The sequence below is a fragment of the Carex rostrata genome, chromosome 2 (genome assembly GCF_964058835.1).
Source record: "Carex rostrata chromosome 2, lpCarRost1.2, whole genome shotgun sequence".
Taxonomy (NCBI): Eukaryota; Viridiplantae; Streptophyta; class Magnoliopsida; order Poales; family Cyperaceae; genus Carex; species Carex rostrata.
Window position 1 is genome coordinate 13,927,827 of NC_135919.1, and position 10,819 is coordinate 13,938,645.

The following is a 10,819-nucleotide window of genomic DNA, read 5'->3' on the forward strand; positions in this document are numbered from 1 at the left end:
GCTTATTTGTGATGTAAGTTTTGGCAGTATACTAACCAAACGATAACAAGAAGTTAACATAAAGGAACCGAAAACGTGTAAATGTCTTGATATTTTCAATTTTACAAAAAAGGTTGTTATTTTGTCTTGGATAATAAGAAATATCAGTATTCCCTTTTTATTGCAAATGATCAGAAACTAATGAAACCCTTCTCTCTCAAGCTTTCTATGGTATCCTTCAGGCTGCTCTTGAGGGGAATCAAGTTACTGAGACCCAACTCTTTCGCCTTCTCATTTGAGAAATAATAAGGTGGTACGAATGGCTTGTCATCCGCGCACCTACAATAGTAAATTAAGCAAATTGAGAATTTGGAGGTTTTCTTCTTTTGCAACTTCTCTAAATAGAAGGTTTAAATTTTTGTTGCGAAAAAATGTTACTTAAGAAAACTTGCTTGTTGGGGAGTTGAAGAGAAGGATAAAGCTCATGAATTATTGCCACAATCTCAGAGAAGTGCAGCACTCTTTCAACTAAACAATATCTTCCCCTCGCTGAAGGAACCTCAAAAGCTAAAATATGTGCTGTTGCCACATCTTTCACATGGATCCATCCAAAGTTTAAATTTGGATATGTCGGTGATCCTGGAGGATAACTAATATGTTAAGAAACACGATAATCTTCAACTCAAAATAAAGAATCATGTTAACCTTTCTTTAGAAAAAGCTCTAATTAAGGATCCCCCCTCAGAAGCAATTAAGCTCCAAACAAAGAACATAATTGAGTTTAAACAATAATTTGACTGATAGTGCCCAGTACAATTCCAGAATAAGCCGGTTTGTCTGGACAAATTTAGGAACATAATTCTTCAACAAATAAATAGTAAATCCTACCAAAACACTCCTAAAATGAAACTTTTTAATTGTAGCAATTGGCCCCAACCTTCATGCATGCACTGGGATGGTTTTAGCTAATATCCCTTTTTAGTTTTAGCTAACACCACTAGATACACAAAATTACTATAATATCCCTGAAATTTCATGTTGTCTCTTCCTTTATTTATCAACCGTTTTACGTTTTTTTATTATTTTTTTGGGGGGGTTTTGGGGTGTGTTGTGTGTGTGGGTGGGGGGGGGGGGGGGGGGGGCGGGGGGGGGAGAGTGGGGGATGGGAAGAGGCGTGTCCAATAAAGTACATCAAAGATATAATATTTTTAACTAAAGTTCATATAATTACCATTGATTAAGTTAAAGATATCAGCACAGGTAGCATTGAGAGTAGGCTGGAGAAGGGGCCCAATGACCATGGCCGGGTTCAATGTTACCATGTCAATCCCATTATCCTTCGAAAATTTCCAAGCCGCCTCCTCTGCTAGTGTCTTGGATAGTGCATACCACAACTGGTCCAAAATCAAGAGTTAATTAAAATTTTCAAATGGTTCTGCCATTCAACATCAGAAAACATTCAGAGCTAATTAAACTTTACCGACCATGATTCAACATGTATAAACAGAATATTTTCAAAAGATATGGATACAAAAATGGTAACAACCACCAGCTTGGCTATTCTACCCATGTTCGCACCATTTTCACCATTACCTTTAAATTCTCACAAATCTCGGGAATGGAAAACCAGGTCTCATCAATGACTGCATCAGTACTTCTTGGCCTTCCATTGTTTGATACTGCAGCCATTGACGATGTCATCACCACTCTCTTCACAGTAGCAGCTTTAGAACATGATCTCAGAACATTTAATGTGCCCTTAACTGCTGGGTCAATTAACTCTGCCTAAAAAAGGAAATCCAGCAATTTTCTACTTGTCAGAAAAATTAATGGCTTGATAGTAAAAGGTGTGCAAGGAGAAAAGGTTATTATTTCTTAACAATACTGTTGGTCCAAATAGTACTTTAAAATTACACTCCCTGAACCATATACCATGATTACAACTCAAAACTTGTAGTACATAAATATGGTCTAGCATGTTAGTCACACAGTCACATATGATCTTGGCAATAAATTGTCATTACCGAAGTCAAGCATATGTTGGCTACCGACTAATATTACAATTCACTTGATTCAATGATATATATAGCCAATTAAACAGGATTTCTTGTTTTGTGATACTGGTCTTATGCTAAAGATCAGAGCTCAATAAGAGGTTTTATGCACAAACTACTACTGGCAACATTTGGGTTCATTAATCACAAATACAGTACCACTCCTTTTACTGATATCAAATATCAAGAACAACCTGTGGATCTGTGACAGTAAATGTAACAGGAGATGCTGCATGAAAAACTCCTTCACAACCATCAATTGCAGCATCAAATGAGCCTTCATCCATTAAATCTGCTTTAAACAAGTGGAGCCTCTCGCTGGCTCCATCCAGTTCACGCAAGTGCTTGGTTCTCTTTGGGTCAGCTGAAATACAAGGAAAAATTCTATGAGGCCCAATAAATGTAGCCCAAGCAAGCCATGCTGAAACCTTCCACTAGAGAAAGATGTGGCTTGTTAAAAGAAGAAAAATGAATCAAAATAAAAATGTTAACATTCAATGAAATAAGGTAAATTTATGAAAAATAAATAATGTGCCCTGCTTTGATGACGCCCACCATGTTCTGAAAATATATATATATTTGCAAAATCTGAATTCACTTGTGATTCATGTTGAACATGAAATTCCTGACTAAATAGTATTACCTAACATCGGTCCTCAATCACCTCAACATTTCCTTCTTATTACAAGTAAAAAATGTACCCTAGGAATGCACAGTAGGTTATGTGACTATCTGATCCCTAAACCAGGTATTCAGGTAACAATCTTTACCAAACAAAACCCTAAACCCTAGTAAATGAAGTGGCTTGATTAATTAAAATGTGAAACGAAAGAGAATTGGGGTTACAAACAGGGGTCGCGAACAGTGGCGCGCACAGTGTATCCGCGCTGGAGGAGCAACTTAACGAGCCAAGAAGCTATGAATCCCGAAGCACCCGTCACACACACGATCCTTCCGCTCGCGCTCATCCTCCTCAGTCTCTCCTTCTCACCCCGACGAAGCGGAGAACTGGGAAGTTGGAGATTTGAAGTGGGTAACCAAGCGAATTCGCATCCTCTGAGATATCTCATATTTTGCGTGACTTTTTGGAAAATCTCAACCGTTGTAATACGTTCTGCGCGAGTCTCAAAGCTCAAATAATACTGGCCCCCTACGTCACCCCCGAATAGGCACCGGACACGTCGGTCACGCAAAATATGACATATCTCAGAGGATACGCACTCTAAGCAGGGAGGTAAATGGCCGAATGGGCCAATATATGATGACATATCGATATCATTATCAGAATTTAATGAATTGATTCAACTTGCATTCGTTCAGCTCACATCCTCTCCAATACCTGATAAGGGAATCTTTTACAATTACTAGATCTGGATCGTTCTTTTTAACTTGGCACGAATCTCAAAGCCCAAATATACTGCACCCGAATCCCAAACCGGTTGACATTTAATCTCAACCGTAAAGTGAGGGTGTTCCTCTGCAATACCTGAGAGGATACGGAATCGCATTCGTTAGCCAGTAGAATTGCGTTTTCTACTGTTCTCGCTAGTCGCTACAGTAGAGTAGTCTGATAAATAGGACCCGCTTGCAGATCTTTCTATTCACGGGGGCCGGCTTGCCTGGAAAGAAAAAACAAATAGATTGAAATAGAGGTTTGTTTCACTGAATAAAAAATAAATTAAGAGGAATTGTGAAAATTAAAAAAGCGAAATTGAGTTTCTATTTTGCAGTTAAATTCATACTTTTTACAACTAGATCTCTTCTCTGTATTTTTGCAACTCATTTTTTATTATATAAAAGTGATAAAATAGAGGAATTGATCTTTACTTAAAAATATAATTGATTTATTTATCAATATTTTTTTTCTCTTACATTATTTTACTTTTGCATTCTCAATTGAACACGACATGAATAATATAAAATAAAAATCTATTTCAAATTCCAATTGTTTTTCTATTCTCTCATTATGCCCTCTTCAGACATTGAACCGTGCTGCTTCCTTCTTCTCTTTCTCCTTCTCCTCTCTGTAACCTTTCAATCCGATGGTGGAAATATTATCTTCTCGCTACAATACTCTTTATATATAAATTTAACTTTTTATAAAATCTACATCATAATAGTTTTTATGGAATTCATATGCCCCTTGTATAAATTTGTGGGCTAATTACTCCACTTTCTAGCTCCAAACGTTCAAAAAAAATATATTTTTCTATCAAAATATCGTATTTCTTCGTTAACCTAATAAGAAGTTTTTTTTTCTTATTTAATCTATTATTAATCTTATATTAGAAATTAAAATAACCTATACAACCCTCCTCCCAAATTAAAGACATTTATTTAATTTTAATGACTTCTATTCATTGCTTTCTACGAGTTCGGATATCCAATTTTTAAGGACAAAATGTTGTTTGACTTTGTTTGTTTGATGAGGAGGGAGTTACAACAATTTTTGAATTACAACAAGTTACAACAACCATTTTCTACATTTTCAAAGTCCAAATCGTCGATCCAAACCGTTAGATGTGATATCTACAATAAAATGTGCTTGGAGACCAAATTTTACATTTTTTTGGAATTTTTTTAGTATTTATTAAGATGGATACAAAATTCAATGATATGAATTTGACTAGTTTTTACCCATCTTAATAAATAATAAAAAAATTCTAAAAAAATGTAAAATTTGGTCTCCAAGCGCATTTTATTGTAAAGATCGCATCTAACAGTTTGGATCGACAATTTGAACTTTAAAAATGTAAAAAATGGTTGTTGTAACTTGTTGTAACTCAAAAATTGTTGTAACTTGATCCCTCCTCTTGTTTGATATATAATTTAGCTCCACTTGGTCCCAAACAAAATCAAATCAGACTAGCGCATGACCTGATAGAAAATCCACTTTCTTGGACTTTTACGAGGTTCTCGTTTGTTAATTGATTTCTGATTTAGCTCGGTGCAATTATGTTAATTTGTTTCAAACTTAAGAATCAAAACAATTTGGCTTTTTAATCGGCGAGTTCAAAATAAAAGAAAGACCTCCAATTCAGAAAAATAATACATTAGTCTTTAATAAAAAAAAATGAGATCGAAGAAAGTTTGTTTTTTTATAATGGAAAAAAGATATATCGATGTACTTAAATTATAAATCAGCAATTAACCTAAATATATTGTCATATAGGATCATATGTAAAAACATTCAGATGATAATTTGAGTTAATGATGAAATCCAATAAACTTATATATATGCTTCAAAAGAAATTAAATCTTTAATGGATATAACTAACTTATTGGTCTTAGAAATGTGAATTATGTTGGCGGCCACACATGACATAGATCAAGCCATACAAAACATCATTTTCTTGATTGTGGTTATATAGTCACTGATTTCCATCAGAATTGACCACAAAACCGGATTTTTCTTTCAACATTATACACTTGAATTATTTTTCAAATTTCTACTCGAGAAAAACATATATTGCAAGAATATTATTTTTTTTAATTGAGATATAAAGTATTAAATTAAATACAATACTGAAATATGATAAATTTTTAAATAAAGAATCACACGATATAATAATTCAATTAATAAAATTAAAGTAGGTGGATCCCACATAGGGTGAAAATGGATCAGATTATTAGACAGATACGGATACAAATATTATTTGAATAAGAATATGGATGTAAAACTTACTTAAATTATATAAAAATCATTGAAATCTATCATAAATCATTTTTTTCATTACATTATTTATTAAAAATATCAAAATTTCATAATATTCATCTAATTATTATAGTGAATAACATACATTTTTTTCATAATATATATTAGAATAATTATATGAATCCCCCCACTCCCATCCCCTCATCATCCCTCCATCTTTTAAACCTCTATTTATGTAGAATTTTGCGAATATCATCCATATTTCTCACGATCTATGTGAAATTTTGCGAATCTAAAACCACGAACGTATTCTACGCAATTTTATGTTTCAAATGAGATCCGTGATGACATGCTTTCGGGCTCATCGTCACACAAGTATTTTATACCTCATCGTGCAAGTATTTATATCTATACTTGTAAGTATTTATCTCCAATTGTGTTTAACTTCCATAAACTAACTTAACTAACTAGTTTAATTAAACTTATTCAAAACACTGTGGTCTTCCAAGTTTAATTAAATTCATAGGTATAAATACTTGGAAGATAATAAATTAATACTTGCAAACTAAGATATTAATACTTGCATGTCTAACTTAATATGACTATATGGGGGGCCCACTCAAACTACATGGGAAAAATAATCATACACGTTTTTAGTTTTTTTTTTTTCAATGTCGTCCACATTTCTCACGATCTATGAGGAATTTTGCGAATCTAAAATCACGAACGTATTCTACGCAATTTTATCTTTCAAATGAGATCCATGATGATATACTTTCGGGCTCATCGTCACACAAATATTTATACCTCATCGTGCAAGTATTTATACCTATACTTGTAAGTATTTATCCCCAATCGTGGACCCCACATCTCCGCATCAACCTTTCCCAATCGTCCCTGCGTCAACTTTTCTCTAACAAAAAAAATTGACCACATAGGTATAAATAATTCAGTGCATAGGTATAAATACTTGTAATACTTGATATTAATACTTTTAAATGTCAACAGTGTCATGTGTAAAATACTAGGTATAAATATTTAAATGACGATATATAAATACTTGCGTGATGACGAGCTTGAAAGTATGTAATCATGGATCTCATTTGAAAGATAAAATTGCGTAGAAGACATTCGTGGTTTTAGATTCGCAAAATTCCTTATAGATCATGAGAAATGTGGACGAGATTGAACAAATAAAATTGGGAGAATAATGGGGGGATGAGAGTGGGGGGACAATTACCATGCCCCTATATATTAAACTATATGATATATATCTACTATTTGAATATTTTTTATTTTTTTTAGAATTACCATGTATAACATAAAATTTCTCCAATTCTTTGAAGTCGAGCTTCTCGATTTATAATTATACCTCGAGAAGTAGACTGAATTACAATTCCTATTCCACCTCCAAATTGGTCTATCTAAAGGGGAAGGAGAAAGGAAGACGAGCGGCAACTGGACTGGGCTGGGATAATTAAAATTTAAATCCATATCAGTATCCACATAGATATTCGGATATCATCCGTATCTTATTTTCGAATATGGATCAAATAGTATCCACTCCATTAACACCCCTAATCCCACATAATAATGAAAAAGCTCCTAGACGCATTATTTGCATTATATATATAATACAACATAAAAATACATGTAATATGGCATAGTTAAGGAGGTAGTATCTTTATAGATTATGAATTTAGATAGGACCAAACAAACGCGAGCATTGACCTTAATAAAATTTGATAGTGCAGATTTACTCCCAAAATACTAAAAAAAAATTAGAAAGCCTTTTTATAGGTAATAAAAATTAGATTAAAAAATTCTAACCATCCAGCGCATTTTTCATATTCCAAATTTGCCTCATTCCGAATTTTTTGATACCCCAAAACAAAATTCCATTCTCGACACTTTGTACGTTTAAAAAATCATTGTATTAAATGCCGAGCAATTTACGTTTTAATTTATTAATGGTTTCAAGAATGTGATTTCATAGCCTTATACTTTGTCCGCGCAATTTTTTTTTTTTGGTGAAATTATCAGCCCAAACCTTCAACTAATTGATTAACATGATATGTACCATTACAAGCTATCTGATGTACTGTTTGCCATTACTACTAAGCATGACGAAGGTCAAAAGACCATCAATATGCAAACTTATGTACTATATCAGTGCGCCATTATTTATTTATTAAATACATATCTGAGCAGTGCATTTTCAGCTGCTACTAAGTTGGTCGCCTCTCTCATTAAAGACATATTTAGAAGGAAACAAAACCTTTGTCTCTGAGGCTCTCTATGGTCTCCTTGATGTTCGTCTCCAGAGGACTAAAGTTGACCCCCAAACTTTTTGCTCTTTCCTTTGAGACCTGGTAAATCGGCGCATAGGGCTTGTCATCTGCACACCTGAAAGTACAATGAAGAATAGGTAACACTATATTTTTAAATATATAAGAATTTCTGTAACAAGGGTTTTACATGATGAGGATGACAAAGAAAAAATTTCATTGTCAAAATTTGGTAGGTTGCTAGCAGTGTTGTGGGCAAGTGAGGAACTTGGGCTGAATATGCATCCTCTGCATTAACATACCACTTGAGTTATTTTTTCGACCGTGAGATCAGAATTCAGGCCAATCTGGCTCATGCCTATAACGCACGGGGCCCTTCAATACTAGTGTGGATCTAAATCGGACGGTCCAGATCTTAACTCAAAATTTGAGTTAACTCAGGATATGAATTCCCTTGGGCTCAGATACCTCAACTCCAGAGAGAATTTTGCCTCTGTTGGGGATTTATTCAAGCTTTGCAAAAACTCTTAGAAAAAAGTAACCCGTATTGGAATTTGTTCTTTATCCACAAGAGCAGGGGCGGACCCAGTAATTTGGTCAGGCATAGGCAAAAAATAAGTTGGACGGGGAAGAAAATGAGTTGGGCTGGAAAACTTGTTCACCACAAGTAGGCAATAAATAGCCCAGAAAATCATGGGCTAATTTTTTTCTTTTCAAAATTCAGGGGTACCCTGGGCCTATTTGGGTCCACCCTGCACAAGAGCAAGGAAAAAGGCAATAATATCACTTACTTTTCAGGAAGTGCAACAGATGGATAGAGGTCGCGAATTATCTCAACGACTTCCGAGTAGTGAGCAACTCTTTCCACCAAACAGTATCTCCCGGAAGCAGAAGGAACCTCGTAAGCCAGAATATGTGCCAATGCCACATCTTTCACATTAACCCAACGAACACTAGCATTCGGAAATGTTTTTGATCCTATAGAATGATAAATGGTAATTCTGCAAACATATTTCTTTTCCTAATTTTTTGACCAAAAGTTCATCCAAAACTCAGATAAATTACCAATTTAGGTACAACGGACAAAAAAAGGGTAAATTTTGCAAATTAAGCTGGTGACAGCTAATATAGAATGGTACCGTTAATCAGGTTTAGGATTGTAGCAGAACTCGTATTGAGTATAGGCTGCAGAAGAGGCCCAATGACCATTCCTGGGTTAATTGTAACAATGTCGATTCCATTTTCCTTTGAAAATTTCCAAGCAGCTTCCTCAGCTAGGGTTTTTGACAGTGGATACCACAGCTGGTAACATGCAAATATTACAAGTTAGCCAAGCTAAACAAGCATTGTATATAAGTAATTTTGAAACTAAGAGATTTTTTTTTCAAGTAAAACCAGCATCCTGCCGATGTACAAATGATTTTCCTACAAATTAGATACTCGAAGCTATTACCAAACTCTGTTAGAAATCAGCATTACAATTTAGTAATTTACTAATTTATGTCATTTTCAAATATGCATCACGGTTAAAAGGATATTTTTTTCACATTTTAAGAGGGTACCCATCTGAACAATAGAATAAAATTGTACAGTTGAAAACTTATTGGATCAACTGCTGGCATTACCTTTGATTTCTCACAGAATTCAGAGATAGAAAACCAGGTCTCATCAACAACTACATCAGGATTCTTCGGTCTTCCATTTTGCTCAACAGCTGCCATTGATGATGTCACTATAACCCTTTTTACAGAGGAAGCTTTCGCACACGATTTGAGTACATTTAGTGTGCCCTTAACAGCTGGGTCAATCAACTCGGCCTGCAGAAAGTATTTTAATTAATTGGCTTGCTCAAAGTATACAAAGGAAAAGGTACAAGTAGACTAGAGTAAACAATTATAATCAGTAAATCAGTTTCAAAAAATATTTTGAACAAATGTAACTGAAGTGCCTGGAAAAAATTAAGAAGCTTAAAACTTGGCTTTATCACTATTGTTATTTCACTGTAGTTCCCAACTGGCAACATAAAGTTGAATACATGACTTAAAAAGACTTCCCCGTCCCACTAATTTACCAATTGAGATTATGTAACAAAAGCAGAGTGAAAACCAATTATAATTTGTACAACAAATTTTCAAGGAAAAAAATTGCACGAGTTTAGAATTTACGCAAGTCTAAAACAAATCAGACAAACCTGTGGATCAGTGACAGACAGATAAAAAGGAGAAGCTGTGTGAAAAACGCCAGCACAGCCATCAATTACATCATCGAAGGAGCCTTCTTCCAATAAGTCTGCTTTAAACAAGTGCAGCCTCTCCCCAGCTCCATCTAGTGCCCGCAAGTGCTCAGTTTTCTTTGCATCAGCTACAGACCAATATAAATAATAAAAATAAATACTGTCAAGATTGAAGTTGGACTGATTGAATTTCTTTTAAGACTAATTTGATTCTTTATCCTATTCAAAGTGAAACAGAACCTAACAGTTAGACATAGGCATGAATAAATCAAGCAAGAAATCTGATTGAACAAATCATCAGCACAACTTTCGTCGGGGCAGTATTGCTGACCAAAATTAAAAATATCGGAGCAGAATAAAGAGTAAAAATAATCTTGGAACTGTACAGGGGTCGCGAACAGTGGCGCGCACGGTGTAGCCACGGTGGAGGAGAAGCTTGACAAGCCACGACGCGATATAGCCCGAAGCACCAGTAACGCATACGACCTCCTTTCCACTCATCTTCCCCTCTTACCTCTCTCTCGATTTTTCGCTCGCTCGCTCTTGCGGAAATGCGGAGTATACCCTCTCGTACCTGACCGGCTGACCGGAATACTTACAGGCCAAAATC

General features: G+C 34.8%; 2 protein-coding genes across 3 annotated transcripts; both read right to left on the reverse strand.

Annotated features, from left to right (window-relative positions):
• Window positions 1-59: 59 nt before the first annotated feature.
• Window positions 60-3,083, reverse strand: LOC144543785 (phenylacetaldehyde reductase-like). 2 transcript variants are annotated; one of them, XM_078292194.1, is made up of 6 exons: window positions 2,884-3,083; window positions 2,228-2,397; window positions 1,573-1,764; window positions 1,211-1,373; window positions 418-618; window positions 60-318 (listed from the first exon to the last, which is right to left on the reverse strand). In XM_078292194.1, the coding sequence occupies exons 1-6, from the start codon at window positions 2,999-3,001 to the stop codon at window positions 239-241; spliced, it is 924 nt and encodes a 307-aa protein (XP_078148320.1). In that variant the 5' UTR covers window positions 3,002-3,083; the 3' UTR covers window positions 60-238. The 2 variants fall into 2 exon arrangements, with proteins under 2 accessions (XP_078148320.1, XP_078148314.1); XM_078292188.1 differs by having other exon boundaries at window positions 432-618; window positions 2,884-3,082.
• Window positions 3,084-7,882: 4,799 nt separating this feature from the next.
• Window positions 7,883-10,819, reverse strand: LOC144543820 (cinnamoyl-CoA reductase CAD2-like). Its single transcript, XM_078292235.1, has 6 exons — window positions 10,596-10,819; window positions 10,168-10,337; window positions 9,602-9,793; window positions 9,116-9,278; window positions 8,768-8,954; window positions 7,883-8,094 (listed from the first exon to the last, which is right to left on the reverse strand). The coding sequence occupies exons 1-6, from the start codon at window positions 10,708-10,710 to the stop codon at window positions 7,950-7,952; spliced, it is 972 nt and encodes a 323-aa protein (XP_078148361.1). The 5' UTR covers window positions 10,711-10,819; the 3' UTR covers window positions 7,883-7,949.

Coding starts and splice junctions, on each gene's coding strand:
- LOC144543785 (XM_078292188.1), bottom strand. CDS start 3,001: ATGAGCGCGAGCGGAAGGATCGTGTGTGTGACGGGTGCTTCGGGATTC. Junction 2,398..2,883: donor CGCCACTGTTCGCGACCCCT/GTTTGTAACCCC, acceptor CTTGTATTTCAG/CTGACCCAAAGAGAACCAAG. Junction 319..431: donor TCTCTTCAACTCCCCAACAA/GCAAGTTTTCTT, acceptor TTACTATTGTAG/GTGCGCGGATGACAAGCCAT.
- LOC144543820 (XM_078292235.1), bottom strand. CDS start 10,710: ATGAGTGGAAAGGAGGTCGTATGCGTTACTGGTGCTTCGGGCTATATC. Junction 10,338..10,595: donor CGCCACTGTTCGCGACCCCT/GTACAGTTCCAA, acceptor ATTGGTCTGTAG/CTGATGCAAAGAAAACTGAG. Junction 8,095..8,767: donor TCTGTTGCACTTCCTGAAAA/GTAAGTGATATT, acceptor TTGTACTTTCAG/GTGTGCAGATGACAAGCCCT.